Source organism: Ovis canadensis, chromosome 3 (genome assembly GCF_042477335.2).
Source record: "Ovis canadensis isolate MfBH-ARS-UI-01 breed Bighorn chromosome 3, ARS-UI_OviCan_v2, whole genome shotgun sequence".
NCBI classification, from domain to species: domain Eukaryota; kingdom Metazoa; phylum Chordata; class Mammalia; order Artiodactyla; family Bovidae; genus Ovis; species Ovis canadensis.
This window is the reverse complement of record NC_091247.1, coordinates 144,119,301-144,135,062: the sequence shown is the minus strand read 5'-3', so window position 1 is coordinate 144,135,062 and position 15,762 is coordinate 144,119,301. Positions and strand designations below refer to the sequence as shown.

The following is a 15,762-nucleotide window of genomic DNA, read 5'->3' as shown; positions in this document are numbered from 1 at the left end:
TTAGAGTCCAAGAATCAGATCCTGGCTCTTGGCACAAGCATACATATCTCTCCTACTAACACAGCTTTCTTGCTTGCTGAAGCAGGAAGGAGGTTTGGGGTGTTTCAAGGAACAGAGGAAAGGACTGCCTAGTGCTTCACTTTTGCTGGCTATCCAAACTATAACTGCTACCCCCTAGAAACAGTTCTAAAAAATGAGAACTCTTGTCAGAGTCCAACATTAATTAAAGCAGCCAGATGTTCTCTGTACAGTTCTGTAAGGGGAAGAAAAATTAATAAATATCAAGCACTGTTATCACTGATTCTTCAAAACAGCCTATGCAGGTGGTGTGACAGTCTGAGATGACACTGGGACTCAGGGCAATAATGTAAAGAAAAGTAGGAACAGTAGAAATTTCCAAACTTGCTTTTAGACCTTTTTATTTCCTTTTTTTTCCTTATGTGAGCAAAAACACCAATAACAAAAGGACAAAACAGACATACTTTTTCAAATTAGCTGTGTCAGCAGATACTGTTCATTTTTATTTATAGTTCCCAATCAGTTAAAAAAAAAAAAGTCTTTCACATTTGCATAAGATCATCTAGAATCGACAACTTGATCTAGCTTAGGAACATGAAGAGGAAGAGTACCTAGACTTAAGTATTGTTCACTAAAACAGATCTCTTTTGGGTAGGTGGGTCATCTCAGAGGAAGCTCTTATGAGTGCTCTTCCCCCACTCCCCAACTCCACCCACACCAACAAGGTCTTTTTGTGTAGATCAGTAAAAAGCAAAGTTTCCAAAACAACTGAAAACAAACTCCAAACTCTTAGCAGAGTGAATGAAAGACACATGAGATAAGGCAGCCCAGCCCATGTCCTCCCCTGCTAGAGCAGACACCTCCCTCTATGGTGGGCGCAGGAAGAGCCTGCCAAGCCCACTAGCACAAACTGGCTGTCAGGAAGAGAAAGAACTGCATTTGAAGAAAAGTTCTTAGGATTGCTTAGAACCTTCCATCTTCTACTACATGGAGAGCAGCAAGATAATCTTTCTAAAATAACACTGCTGAACTACTGTAAGCCTTGGGCACACTCACAGAAAAGCAGCAAAAACTGCCCTTCCCTTCAGTGGTGAGAAGGGGCCAGTCCCCTTTTGAATGCCCGGGGATGATTCTAGGGACATCCGGGCCAGTTCTGAACCTGTGCACCATCTGAGGCAGTAGTTATCTTCATCTTTGGGCTGCAGCTGTCAGCTGGAATTTTCTTAAACTTCTTTGCAGATCAATTAAAATGTTTCTAGAGCGATTCTTCTGAAAGTTAATCATGTTCCCAAAGGCAAACCAAATGCACATGCTATAAATACTCTTCATCTGCCCAGAGAAATTCAGTCTCACTGTTGATTTCTTTCCCTAAGGAGGGTTGGGGACACCTCTTCCTTTGCAGGGTGCAATATAAAAGGCCTAGTAAGCAAGAAACAGAAACAAAAGTGAGGGACATTTTTTTGTTTGTTTGCTTGGTTTGGGGAGGGGAGGTGATGTGAAGGTTACTGTTGTGACATGTTGCCTTGAAATATAAACCACACAACAGGAGCAACTGCTTTTCCTGTTTTCCAAGACAGACGGTGCTGCAGGGCAAAACCTTACACAGAGTTGCCGGCCTAACGTCTCCTCCAGGCTATTCTACGAGTAACAGGTATTCCTTCAGAGAAGCTGGCAGAGGAAGGCCCTTGACGGCATCCGGCAGATACTGGAGTCCCAGGCTCCGGCGCACAGCATAGCGAGAGAGTGTTTTTAGAGTCCCTGGGGCTGAGCACAGAACAGTCAGCTTTTCACACAGCTGCTGGTCTTTGGCCACTTCTCGTGGCATGGTGCCATTTTTCCTTAATTCAAAGTGTCCAACAGCTCTGTGGAGGAGCTCAAAGCAAGAGTCCTCTTTCTCTGTCCCAAGCCCCCTGACTAGCAGAGCCACCAGGCGGGAGATGGGCGTCTGGCCTTTTAGGTTGATGACTCTGACCTCTGCACCGTAATCAAGAAGGATGCTGACGCTCTCAAGATTTCCCTTCATGGCAGCCCAGCTAAGCGGGGTGTCATTGTTGTAATCCAGGGCGTTGACAGAGGCCCCGCTCTCTAGGAGGGCCCGGACACACTCAGCATTGTTCTTAAAGGCTGCCCAGTGAAGCGGGGTGTCTCGGTTACCATCCAGTGCGTTGGGGTTTGCACCATACTCCAACAGGACCTCCACACAAGCCTCATCTTTCTCAGCTGCATAGTGGAGGGCTGTTCGGTTGTAACCATCCAGGGCATTCACCTGTGAAGAGGGAGCGACTATATTACAGTGTATGGACGATGGGCGGGCAAAGAGGCTTGCATGTGCCTAGCCACTGTCTTTGCTATGTGATTTTCCGAACATGCAGGTCAACAAGCAATTCCCAGGGAGTTGTGACCAGGATGGAGCTGAGGAGCAAGCAGGAAACAACAGCCCCCAAACAACCAACACTCTATTATGCCCATTGGTTAGCTGGCCTGCATCATCTAGGGTTTCGCTGCCACATCCTTATTTACTGTTCCCTAGGACCTCTACCTGGAGAAGGCGATGGCACCCCACTCCAGTACTCTTGCCTGGAAAACCCCATGGACGGAGGAGCCCAGTGGGCTGCAGTCCATGGGGTCGCAAAGAGTCAGACACGACTGAGCGACTTCCCTTTCACTTTTCACTTTCACGCATTGGAGAAGGAAATGGCAACCCACTCCAGTGTTCTTGCCTGGAGAATCCCAGAGACAGAGGAGCCTAGTGGGCTGCCGTCTGTGGGGTCACACAGAGTCGGACACGACTGAAGCGACTTAGCAGCAGCAGCAGCAGGACCTCTACCACACAGTAAGGGGGAAGAAACAGAAGTCTAAGTACTTGTAATTACTCTGACAGACATTTATTGGAAGGCAGCTTGAACCTACTGGCAGAGTAAAAGTTCTGGATTATTCTACTTATCCTGACTCACTCTGTATCCTGTGGCTAATGGCAACCAGACTGAAAAATAATGAAGTCAAGTTTCTGCCCATGTAGCTCTGCTGTGTTTTTTAACCACACAGAACAGCTCAGAACTATTCATCCAAGTCAGCCCCCTGCAAACATATGTTGTGGGGTCATGAGAGAACCTGGAGGAAAGCATGCCGAGGAAAGAGCACAAATCCTCCAATGCTGAAAAGCCGCTGGCTTGCTAAACTCAGCATCTCCTATAATATTTGGAGGCTACAAAGATTTCATTTAAATCCTAGGTTTAAATAGCAAATTTTCTCCCCCATAAAATGCACTAAAAAAAACCCACCCCTGAAATATTTAATCTTCAATCTTCTATTTAGCTAAAAACTGAGTTCAATCTTCTATTTATCTAAAAACTGCCCCCTCGCCCCGGGGATAGTCTCACTTTCATCATTGCTATTAATCACTGGCTTTCACTTCAGGGTCGCTCACGAAAGTTACGGGGTAGTTCACGACAGGCAGAGAACAGCATGGTTGTGTGGAGGTGGGGATGCTGGGGGCTAGAGCAGGCTTACCCACCAGCATGTCTGGGGCCTGCACACCTGCTTCACGGCATCTTTGATTCGAATGACTGCCTCAACCTGTGCACCCTGAAGATGGCACAAAAGCCGTCAAAACTGCTACTTTATTTATTTAACAGGCACTTATTTAGAATAATGATTACTACATGCCAGTGTTCTAAACAGTTTCAACCTTATGAAGAAGACACCATTTATCATCCTCATTTTATAGACGGGGAAGCTGATGCAAAGAAAGGTTAAGTAACCTGTTCAAGATCACAAAGCTGGAAATGACAGCTGGAATTCAAATCTATGAAGTCTGGGTCCAGACTCTCTATTCTTTTATTCATTATACTATGCTGCTTCTTGCTAATGCCAATAAAAGTTAATCTAGTTTTTTTATGTTAAGATACATTAGAAAGAAGATAACAAGATATGGTAAAACAGAAAAAAACGAACAGGCAGAAAGAGCACAAGTAGCTCAATCCCGAGGAAGGGACTGACCCACTGACTGATTTTCCAGTCATAGACATGTGAGAAGTGCACGCTGGCAGCAGGTCTCAAGTGGTTTAGATCGAATCAGGGTTGAGGGGACTGAACAGTCAAAAGAGGATTAAACAGAAATATAAACAACCCCAGAAGGAAGGCTGGGAGATTAAGGGAGATAAAAATTACCTCTTCCCAGAGCTATGGGCAGTGTATGAAAGAAAGGCAACGGAATGAAGTACTCTGGGTGATTTACCGTTACATTTTGTTTGAATATTGGCCACACCAAAGTTACCTAGAAGGTGGGAGCAAGAAGGTGGGACGAGATAGGAGAAGAGACAAAACATTTTAAGGAAGTGTGAAGCCCAAGTTTTAGTGAATCACTGATGTGACAGTGTTAAAAAAACATTACCTCAGCTCCCTTTTCCAGCAGTAACTCCACACAGTCCGCATCGGACACCATGCAGGCACAGTGCAAGGGCTTCAGCGTGCCGTGGGTACAGTTCACATCTGCTCCCTAGGGACAGAAGGAAGCTTCAGTGGGTGTGCTCAGCTCTGGCTCACCAGGCAGGACAAGACTCAGATCAATGTCTGGGGTAGGGGTGGAGAAGGGGTCTAGCTCTAACTGTATTGTAAATATACTACCAGCCCCAGTACCTATTCCTGTTAATTAAATGAAATTACAATGCCAATATCCAAACCAAGAGGATACACTGAAGATGAATGAAAGGAACTATTGATGCCTTAGATCAAGTCATTAAGTTTCTCCATAAGCTAGCCTGAAAGATGGCCCTGGGGATGGACATCACTAAGGACATAACCTTGCATGTAAAAGCAGTGGAACCTTATCACCAGGCAGGAAAGCTGGAAAAGCAATAGACTTTCTCTGGCTACCATGCTCTGAAAAAGTCAGGAGAACTGGCATGCTCTTCTTGCCATCTAACAGATGACCATCACTAACAGTAAGGTCATCTTAATGTTATATCTTTGTTTATAAACATATATAGCATATACTTATAAACTAAGTGGCCCCTTGGTATCAGCATTCTCTGCCACCTAGCCCCCACTGGTACTTCTGTTTCGTATCTGATGAAGGAGCTGGAGACACCACGGTCTGACCAAAGTCACAGAATGACTCAGCAGCAGAGCTGGAATTAGAATGTGACAAAGTTTCTACTGCTGAGTCTTCTGATACCACTTTTGCTGAGAACAAGCTAATGCTATCTGACTTTTCTTCTCACAGCTGTGCCACACAACTCTGAAGCAGCTACAGAGCTCTAGGCTGTAAACAGGATTCTAGAGTTCTTCAAAAGAATGTACAGCAGTAGCCATCTGGATGCATTCTCTAGAGATTAAAAAAAAAATTACCCTGTAACTTTTCTTCAACCGGAATAATATACAGAAAAGCATCAACGCCCTTCCAGGATACTAGCCGTTTAACAGAAGTACAGAATAGTACTGGTTAGACAGCAGACAGCTAAAGTGTTTCCTTAAGTCAAACATTACCATGTATTTTAGGGATTGATAATCTCTATAGAGCTGTAAGTGGTAGCTGTTGTTAGGATGATAGAAGGCCAGTGATATCCCTCCATGTAATTATTAACTACAAGGGTTTGAAAACCACTAATGCTTTGCTTGCCTCCTTCTTCCCATAGTACATGTGTAGAAGAGTTTGAGCTTGCTGAATCCCATATGCCCATACCCAGAGAGAGATTTTATAAAGAGCATGAAACTAGGGTTATCTAGAACATAATTCCCAAAGAAAAATATCATTTGCACAAAGTGAAAGGCAGAAGAGAAGAGAAGCAAAACGTATGTTAATGGTTAAGTTAATACGTTTTAGAATATCATAAAACCTGTAAAAACTCCCTGTGATCTTGCGGTGAGTCAGAGCTGCAAATCTGTAATCTATTAGGATTCCCCAGGAACTCTCCCACCTCACCTCCCCAAGGACTCCTGCGTCAGCCCAGTGCACTCACCCCTCTGATGAGGTCCTCTACATTGTCGTGTGGGAAGGAGCGAATGGCAGCGATTGTTCGGATTAAGCGCTCTGAGAGAGAGTATTTGCTCTGAATGCTCTGCATAATATACCACATACTGGAACTCATCAAGGCTCAGAGTACGTTCACATGCTCCAAACTGCCTGAAACAAAGATGTTTTAGGCATACACAATACCACTGAGCACACCTGTCCTTAGGGTTAGAGGTTCTCCAAGGCCTTCCCACTACTAAAACCAGATTTCAAAGAGTCAATGACTCATTAATACCATTCTTCCTAATCATAAGAAGGAGAATATGATAGTTGCTGAGTGAGCTGGGTAAACTGGACAAAAGGATTCTGACCCTGAGAACCCCAGCTCTACTCTCTGGCCTCGTCTAGCACCGGACTTCCCCAAATGCTCCAAGCTCCCCATGGAGCTCTTTATGGTTTAAAAAAGATCAAGCCAGGAAAGGGATTCCTGTAAAGGCCAAGGATTTCACAAAACATGTGTTTTCCTCCTCTGAATTATGTGGTCTTTATTATCAGCACCCGCTTTAGGTTACTTGTTACATTTGACCTTGCAGTATAGTTATGTTCATACTATTTTTCAATCTAAACTGTAATTAATTGGGAGGCAAGGTTCTCGTCTTCTACTTTTTTAGACCATCTCAGGCCAGCCACAGAGTCTCACAAAAAGTAGCTATTTAATAAATACTGGTTGATTGACTAAAGGGTATACGAGTGATTATTACCTGTGAGAAGAAACAGAACAAATGCATTTATGTTAATGATGACAAGCCATCTGTGAAATACTTTAAAATGTCTTCAGCAAAGAAAAAAATGAGAAGTTTTTGAGGTGAAACTCTAAAATAAGGAAGGAATGCCAAAGTATAATTACTCTGGGGTCATCTATGTAAAATTAGGAAAAAAGTTTAAAAGTTCTGACTAATGATATATGTTTGCAGTTGCAGGAAAATAAGCAGATTTAAGAGTGAAAAATGAATTTAAAAATTTAATAATTGGCTATTTGTGACAACTGAGAAGTAGACCTGAGTTCTGTGTTGGAAGAAGAAAATCATGCAATGTTGGCTCAGACAATAAAGAATCTGCAGGTCTGGAAGATCCCCTGGAGCAGGGAGCGGCAACCCACTCTAGTATTCTTGCCTACAGAATTCCATGGACCTGGCAGGCTATAGTCCATGGGGTCATAAAGAGTCAGACACAACTGAGCGACTAACACAACACAATCAAAACAATACTTAAATTCAACTATGATAAAAAGTTTTGGCTCTCTAAGAGCCATATACCAGTTGGGGAACATTTAAGATTACAGCAAAGAAGGCAGAGCATTTCTATGAAAAAGCATATATCAAAAACTGTAAAGAAAGCATGGTATGCTCTCTAGGTGTAACCATTTAGGAATCTAGGATCCTGTCAAACCATAAGCTCCTTGCCAGTAAATAGAGCGTTATTTTCAATAGTGCCTGGCACACAGCAGGTTCTCAATAAATATTTGTTGAATCAATGTACAGCTTATTACTTAGGACCCTAGAAAAATTTAAGATGTACAGTAATTAGACATCTTATGTATATGATGATTACTAAGGGAAAAACACTAAAATTTTTTAATTTTGGTCATTTCATACGATGTAACTTTTTTGATGGACTCTCCTCTTATACATTATGTAATAATACTATAAACTCTTCCATCTTGCTACTGGGTAGCCATTTATATGTTTAAAATATATATAGAATTAATTAATGGAAGTTAAAAATCAATTCATAGGTATCAGTGATTCAAATTTGGGTATTCTCCCTACTTTATCAAGAACAAAGCTTATTTATTCTTAATAAGCTTACACACTTTTTTATATGCCTCTCTGAAATTTTCCAAATAGTTTAGACTTGGAATACGTTTTAATCTTTGCAACAGCTCCTCAGAGACAAGAGTCTGTATTTTACACTTCTTTGTTGTAAGGAAAAAGGGGAAAAGGTACAGATGTATTTGAGTCAGCGATTCCAAAAACAAACAGAGCATCCAAAGTGGAAGGCTTAGCCCGAAGTGGTTCTGTTAAACATTTCTGGGTCATGATAATCTGAAAAAAAAAACAAAAAAACAAAAAAACAAAAAAAACCCAAAAAACTAGGCCCTTGCAATCATTTTCGGCGCTTTCTTGCACTCCAGGCTAAGAAATCCTAACTCAGAATACAACCACTAGTTCTCTGCGGCTGCCTCAAAGCTCCTGCTGAAGAGTGAAACTTCGGGGCACATTGACAACATTCACTGTCAGGAAGCATCACGAAATCTAGACTCGACATATCGCCAGACAGCAGCCCGTGCACGGTTTGACCCTCTGTGGCCCCTTTCCTCTGCTGGGGCAGAAAGCTCCCTCTCTCCCATTTTCTTCCACTTCAGATCCGAAGAAAACACCAAGGGGGTTTTCTTAATGCGAAGCTAGAAGCAAAGGAGGGGAGAGGCGACATTCAGCAGCTCTAGTGCTAGGGAGGCCGGGCTTTCGCCCACGGGCTGGGAGGCCCGCGACCCGGCGAGGCGCGCCCCTGCCCCACCGCACCAGCTGAGGGGGCTCGCGGCAGCTAGGTCTCGCCGAGTCTAAGGGGCGGAGGGCGAAGACGTGTGGTGTCACTTTCCGCACGGGCTCCGCAAAGACCACAGCAATCCCAGCAGGTCTCGCGGGGCCGGTACTGAAATGGGGTCACGAAATATGCCGGGGAGCCCCAAAGGCGAACCAATCCCCGCCCAGATCTCCTTAAGGCCCGGGACGAGATCCCAGCCTCGAGGGCTGGCAGATCGCGAGCGGGGAGTGAAAGTGTTACTGGGCGTGGTGCTCGAGGTTAGGAAACCTGACTGCGGACATTCCTGCAGCGGGGCGACACTCACCGAACCGTGGGGCTGACCGGGGTGGTGAAAGCGGCTGTCAAGGCGTGACCCGGAAGCAGAAGTTGTCGCCCGAGGGCTGCTCTGTTTACAGGTTGGGCGACTGGGATGCGCGCGTGCGCACCGACCACCGTCCGAAGGCGGAACGCGCCTGCGCAGTCTTGCGAAGCCGCTTCCGTCTAACTGGTTTAATCAGTTTACTTTCTAGCCGCGGCAAAGGCTTTTGCGCAGGCGCAATGTGGCGCTTTCGGCCGCAGCTGCGGGGCTCGGTCTGTGGCGGTGGTGGGCAAAGAGCTCATCAGCTGCTGGCTGTTTGCCCGACTCTGGCCCTACGTGGACCAGGCTTGCAATGAGTTCATCCGAAACCTCCCCTGCCTCCTTCTGTCCCCATCTGATAATAGGACCTGAATACCCCTTTTCCAGATTATTCCCAGACTCGCGACACTGATTCTATTGGTTTGGAGACTAAGCTGTTAGTGAGCAGTATCTTTGGCAAATAAGAGACTTCCAGCATTTTTCATAAAATATTGGAACGCATTTATGCTTCTTCGAGCATTGTCCACTCTCGAAGGAAACTATATTAAACAAGCACTCAAGAGGAGGTACTAGTCCAAATGTTGAAGGCTGAAAAAAGATGTACATGCTTAACATTAACCTTTCCCAACCAGAGATGCTGACACCTCCGAGTGAAGAATTTTCCGTGCAAAACATAAATATTTTGAAGCCAGCGGCATGTAGTGGTCCGTGCATAGAGTGGAGCAGCCTACAACTAAGTGCTATATCTACCCTTCAGCCACTCCCCAAAGCTTGCTCAGAGAAACAGTACTTTACCAGTTTGAGAGTGAAACAGTGCCCAGAAAGTTCTGTTTATCGGTGAGGAAATGGCGAACTGGAAAGGTTCAGCGAGGCTCCTGACTTCCAAACTGAAAAAGAACTTTTCCGGGCAGGTATGTGTCCCCAACCTCCTACCACTCTGCTATGGTGAGATAGTTCAGTTTTTCAAAAGGAGATGAAACCTAGATTTAAAAAATGTGAATTGCAAATGTTGGCAATATTTGTTTTAAAGAAAAATTTCAGAAAGAGGCAACATTCAATTTCCAAGCCACCATTTCCAGACTCTGGGACTAAAGGCTGCTTTGGTCATTGGCGTGTGTCCTAAGTCGCTTCAGTCTGCTCCAGGCAAGAATATTGGAGGGGGTTGCCATGCCCTCCTCCAGAGGATCTTCCCTACCTGTGGATCGAACTGGTGTCTAGGTGTGTCTCCTGCATTGCAGGCGAATTCTTTACCAGGTGAGCCATCTGGGAAAACTTGGTTATTGGAAGCTCTGTGGAAGAGGGGTTTAGGTGTAGCCCTCTGATTGGGAGTGGTGGTGGTTTAGTTGCTAAGTCGTGTCCAGCTCTTGCAACCCCGTGGACTGTAACCTGTCAAGCTCCTCTCTTCATGAGATTTCCCAGGCAAGAATAAGGGACTAGAGGTTGCCATTTCCTTCTCCACTGATTGGGAGTGAGTCTGGGGAATTGACTTGAAACTGTAGCCATGTATTAACTACATTGTTCTTAATTCATATGTTTACTTGAGAAAGTTTCAAGGAAATTGAATGAGATTATGTGAAGACTAGAGGAAAACAATAAAATGGGAAAGACTAGAGTTCTCTTTGATGGCACCCCACTCCAGTACTCTTGCCTGGCAAATCCCATGGACGGAAGAGCCTGGTAGGCTGCAGTCCATGGGGTCGCTAGGAGTTGGACACGACGGAGCAACTTCACTTTCACTTTTCACTGTCATGCATTGGAGAAGGAAATGGCAACCCACTCCAGTGTTCTTGCCTGGAGAATCCCAGGGATGGGGGAGCCTGGTGGGCTGCCATCTATGGGGTCGCACAGAGTCGGAGACGACTGAAGCGACTCAGCAGCAGCAGCAGCAGCAGCAGCAGCAGCAGCAGCAGCAGCAGCGTTCTCTTCAAGAAAATTAGAGATACCAAGGGAACATTTCATGCAGAGATGGGCACAATAAATGACAGAATGGTATGTACCTAACAGAAGCAGAAGATATTAAGAAGAGATGGCAAGAATACACAGAAGAACTATACAAAAAAGAACTTCATGACCCAGATAACCATGATGGTGTGATCACTCACCTAGAGCCAAACATCCTGGAATGCGAAGTCAAGTGGGCCTTAGGAAGCATCACTGTGAACAAAGCTGGTGGAGGTGATGGAATTTCAGTTGAGCTATTTCAATTCCTGAAAGATCATGCTGTGAAAGTGCTGCACTCAATATGCCAGCATATTTGGAAAACTTAGCAGTGGCCACAGGACTGAAAAATGTCAGTTTTCATTCTAATCCCAAGGAAAAGCAATGCCAAAGAATGTTAAAACATTTTTACTACTGCACAATTGCACTCATCACACACACTGGGAAAGTAATGCTCAAAATTCTCCAAGCCAGGCTTCAACTGTATGTGAGCAACTGCGAACTTCCAGATGGTCAGGCTGGATTTAGAAAAGGCAGAGGAAGCAGAGATCAAATTGCCAACATCTGTTGGATCATCAAAAAAGCAAGAGAGTTCCAGAAAAACATCTACTTCTGCTTTATTAACTATGCCAAAGCCTTTGACTGTGTGGATCACTACAAACTGTGGAAAATTCTTCTAGATATGGGAATATCAGACCACTTGACCTGCTTCCTGAGAAATCTGTATGCAGGTTAAGAAGCAACAATTAAAACTGGACATGGAACAACGGACTGGTTCCAAATTGGAAAAGGAGTATGCCAAGGCTGTATATTGTCACCCCATTTATTTAACTTCTATGCAGAGTAAATCATAAGAAATGCTGGGCTGGATGAAACACAAGCTGAAATCAAGATTGCTTGTAGAAATATCAATAATCTCAGATATGCAGATGACACCACCCTTATGGCAGAAAGTGAAGAGGAACTAAAAAGCCTCTTGATGAAAGTGAAAGAAGAAAGTGAAAAAGCTGATTTAAAACTCAACATTCAAAAAACTAAGATCATGGCATCTGGTCCCATCACTTCATGGCAAATAGATGGAGAAACAATGGAAACAGTGACAGACTATTTTCTTGGGCTCCAAAATCACTGCAAATGGTGACTGCAGCCATGGAATTAGACACTTACTCCTTGGAAGGAAAGTTATGACCAACCTAGACAGCATATTAAAAAGCAGAGACATTACTTTGCTGACAAAGGTCTTTCTAGTCAAAGCTATGGTTTTTTCAGTGGTCATGTATGGATGTGAGAGTTGGACTATAAAGAAAGCTGAGCACCAACGAATCAGTGCTTTTGAACTGTGGTATTGGAGAAGACTCTTGAGAGTCCCTTGGACTGCAAGGAGATCAAACCAGGCCCTAGGAAGGTTCAGCCTCCAAACACAGGGGCAAGAGAAATCTGTGTTGGTGCTGACCCAAAATGGAGGAGTTCATTCTGTGAACCTATCCTTCCACTAGCAGGCAATGTCACAGGAAAAATCCATCCACTTACAGATACATGTCTTGTTTGAGCTCTTCAACTCCCTTCCCTGTATCCAGAACTGTGTGACTCACATGAATAACCCGATGGCATATTCTAGCTTGGACTCCTTTCAGTCCGACTTGGCTGAAGAATTAATGAGGTAAGAAGCAGAGTTGTAATACACTCCATTCCATGATGCTGTGGGCCCAGGCTTGTTAAGCCTCTCTCTCAAGATCCAGTAAGGTGATACTCTCCACAGCACCACTCATAGCTTTCTCAAGTAGAGCACAAGCCACATAACTATCCTGCCATTCAGGCCTTCATATCTTATTGAATCTAGCTCTAGGAGACCCTCCATTCTTTTTCAGAGAAGCCAGCGCACAAAAGGAGAAGGTCCCCACAGGTTCACAGCAAAAATGGACCCAGCAAATGAAAGTACTGCTTCTGAAGGGTGGGATCCATCCCTTTTCAAAGGTTCTATGCTTTGGCAGCTCTTGTTCAAAGTTATGTGCAAACCAGGATGGTAGGAAGAGAAGCTGGAGTACAGAAGACCTAGGTCTTTGTCCTAGTTCTAAGATTCATAGTTATTTCATCCCATTTGTTTGGGTATCAGTTTTCTAATTTGTAAAGTAAGAGCATTGGCTGAAATAATCTCTAAATATCCTTTTATTTCTATAAGTCCTGAAACTGCCTAATTCCTAAGCAAAAAAAAAAAAAAAAAAAAAATCCTGCTTCCAAGTTTTTACCCCCAGACCATATAAAGAGAAGGCAATGGCACCCCACTCCAGTACTCTTGCCTGGAAAATCCTATGGATGGAGGAGCCTGGTAGGCTGCAGTCCATGGGGTCGCTAAGAGTCAGACATGACTGAGCGACTTCTCTTTCACTTTTCACTTTCATGCATTGGAGAAGGAAATGGCAACCCACTCCAGTGTTCTTGCCTGGAGAATCCCAGGGATGGCAGAGCCTGGTGGGCTTCCATCTGTGGGGTCGCACTGAGTCGGACACAACTGAAGCAACTTAGCAGCAGCAGCAGCCCATATAAGAACAGCTTTATGGCTATCATGTGTGCTAACTTGCTCAGTCTTGTCCAACTCTTTGCGACCATATGGACTGTAGCCCTGGAGAAGGAAATGGCAACTCACTCCAATATTTTTGCCTGGAGAGTCCCATGGACAGAGGAGCCTGGAGCACTGCAGTACATGGGGTCAAAAATGTTGGGCATGCGGCCGAGAGGAGCTACTCCATGTTCAAGGTCAGGAGGGGTGACCTCGTCCAAGGTAAGGAGCACCAGCTGTGCTTTGCTGGAGCAGCCGTGAAGAGATACCCCAGGTCCAAGGTAAGAGAAACCCAAGTGAGATGGTAGGTGTTGCGAGAGGGCATCAGAGGGCAGACACACTGAAACCATAATCACAGAAAACTAGCCAATCTGATCACACGGACCACAGCCTTGTCTAACTCAATGAAACTAAGCCATGTCATGTGGAGCCACCCAAAATGGGCAGGTCATGGTGGAGAGATCTGACAGAATGTGGTCCACTGGAGAAGGGAATGGCAAACCACTTCAGTATTCTTGCCTTGAGAACCCCATGAACAGTATGAAAAGGCAAAGTGATAGGATACTGAAAGAGGAACTCCTCAGGTCGGTAGGTGCCCAATATGCTACTGGAGATCAGTGGAGAGATAACTCTAGAAAGAATGAAAGGATGGAGCCAAAGCAAAAACAATACCCACTTGTGGATATGACTGGTGATAGAAGCAAGGTCCAATGCTTGTAAAGAACAATATTGCATAGGAACCTGGAATGTCAGGTCCATGAATCAAGGCAAATTGGAAGTGATCAGACAGGAGATGGCAAGAGTGAATGTTGATATTCTAGGAATCAGCAAACTAAAATGGACTGGAATGGGTGAATTTAACTCAGATGACCATTATATCTACTACTGTGGGCAGGAATCCCTTAGAAGAAATGGAGTAGGCATCATGGTCAACAAAAAAGTCTGAAATGCAGTACTTGGATGCAATCTCAAAAACGACAGAATGATCTCTGTTCCTTCCAAGGCAAACCATTCAATATCACGGTGATCCAAGCCTATGCCCCAACCAGTAACGCTGAGGAAGCTGAAGTTGAACAGTTCTATGAAGACCTACAAGACCTTTTAGAACTAACAGCTAAAAAAGATTTCATTATAGGGGACTGGAATGCAGAAGTAGGAAGTCAAGAAACACCTGGAGTAACACGCAAATTTGGCCTTGGAATATGGAATGAAGCAGGGCAAAGGCTAATAGCGTTTTGCCAAGAGAACACACTGGTCATAGCAAACACCCTCTTCCAACAACACAAGAGAAGACTGTGCACATGGACATCACCAGATGGTCAACACCGAAATCAGACTGATTATATTCTTTGCAGCCAAAGATGGAGAAGCTCTATACAGTCAGCAAAAACAAGACAGGGAGCTGACTGTGGCTCAGATCATGAACTCCTTATTGCCAAATTCAAACTTAAATTGAAGAAAGTAGGGAAATCCACTAGACCATTCAGGTATGACCTAAATCAATCCCTTATGATTATACAGTGGAAGTGAGAAATAAATTTAAGGGCCTAGATCTGATAGAGTACCTGATGAACTATGGACAGAGGTTCATGACATTGTACAGGAGACAGGGATCAAGACCATCCCCATGGAAAAGAAATGCAAAAAAGCAAAATGGCCTTCTGGGGAGGCCTTACAAATAGCTGTGAAAAGAAGAGAAGTGAAAAGCAAAGGAGAAAAGGAAAGATATAAGCATCTGAATGCAGAGTTCCAAAGAATAGCAAGGAGAGATAAGAAAGCCTTCCTCAGAGATCAGTGCAAAGAAATAGCGGAAAAGAACAGAATGGGAAAGACTAGAGATCGCTTCAAGAAAATTAGAGATACCAAGGGAACATTTCATGCAAAGATGGGCTCGATAAAGGACAGAAATGGTATGGACCTAACAGAAGCAGAAGATATTAAGAAGAGGTGGCAAGAATACACAGAAGAACAGTATAAAAAAGATCTTCATGACCCAGATAATCATGATGGTGTGATCACTCATCTAGAGCTAGACATCCTGGAATGTGAAGTCAAGTGGGCTTTAGGAAGCATCACTGCAAACAAAGCTAGTGGAGGTGATGGAATTCCAGTGGAGCTGTTTCAAATCCTGAAAGATGACGCTGTGAAAGTGCTGCACTCAATATGCCAGCAAATTTGGATAACTCAGCAGTGGCCACAGGACTGGAAAAGGTCAGTTTTCATTCCAATCCCAAAGAAAGGCAATGCCAAAGAGTGCTCAAACTACCGCACAATTGCACACATCTCACATGCTAGTAAAGTAATGCTCAAAATTCTCCAAGCCAGGCTTCAGCAATACGTGAACCATGAACTCCC

General features: G+C 44.3%; 1 protein-coding gene across 3 annotated transcripts; it reads right to left on the bottom strand.

The window, feature by feature from the left end:
- Positions 1-402: 402 nt before the first annotated feature.
- ASB8 (ankyrin repeat and SOCS box containing 8) lies at positions 403-9,140 on the bottom strand. Of its 3 annotated transcripts, none has more exons than XM_069580924.1 (4): positions 8,880-9,140; positions 5,979-6,138; positions 4,412-4,516; positions 403-2,284 (listed from the first exon to the last, which is right to left on the bottom strand). In XM_069580924.1, the coding sequence occupies exons 2-4, from the start codon at positions 6,105-6,107 to the stop codon at positions 1,652-1,654; spliced, it is 867 nt and encodes a 288-aa protein (XP_069437025.1). In that variant the 5' UTR covers positions 6,108-6,138; positions 8,880-9,140; the 3' UTR covers positions 403-1,651. The 3 variants fall into 3 exon arrangements, with proteins under 3 accessions (XP_069437025.1, XP_069437026.1, XP_069437027.1); XM_069580925.1 differs by having other exon boundaries at positions 5,979-6,142; positions 8,880-9,033; XM_069580926.1 differs by having other exon boundaries at positions 5,979-8,435; positions 8,880-8,926.
- Positions 9,141-15,762: the final 6,622 nt, after the last annotated feature.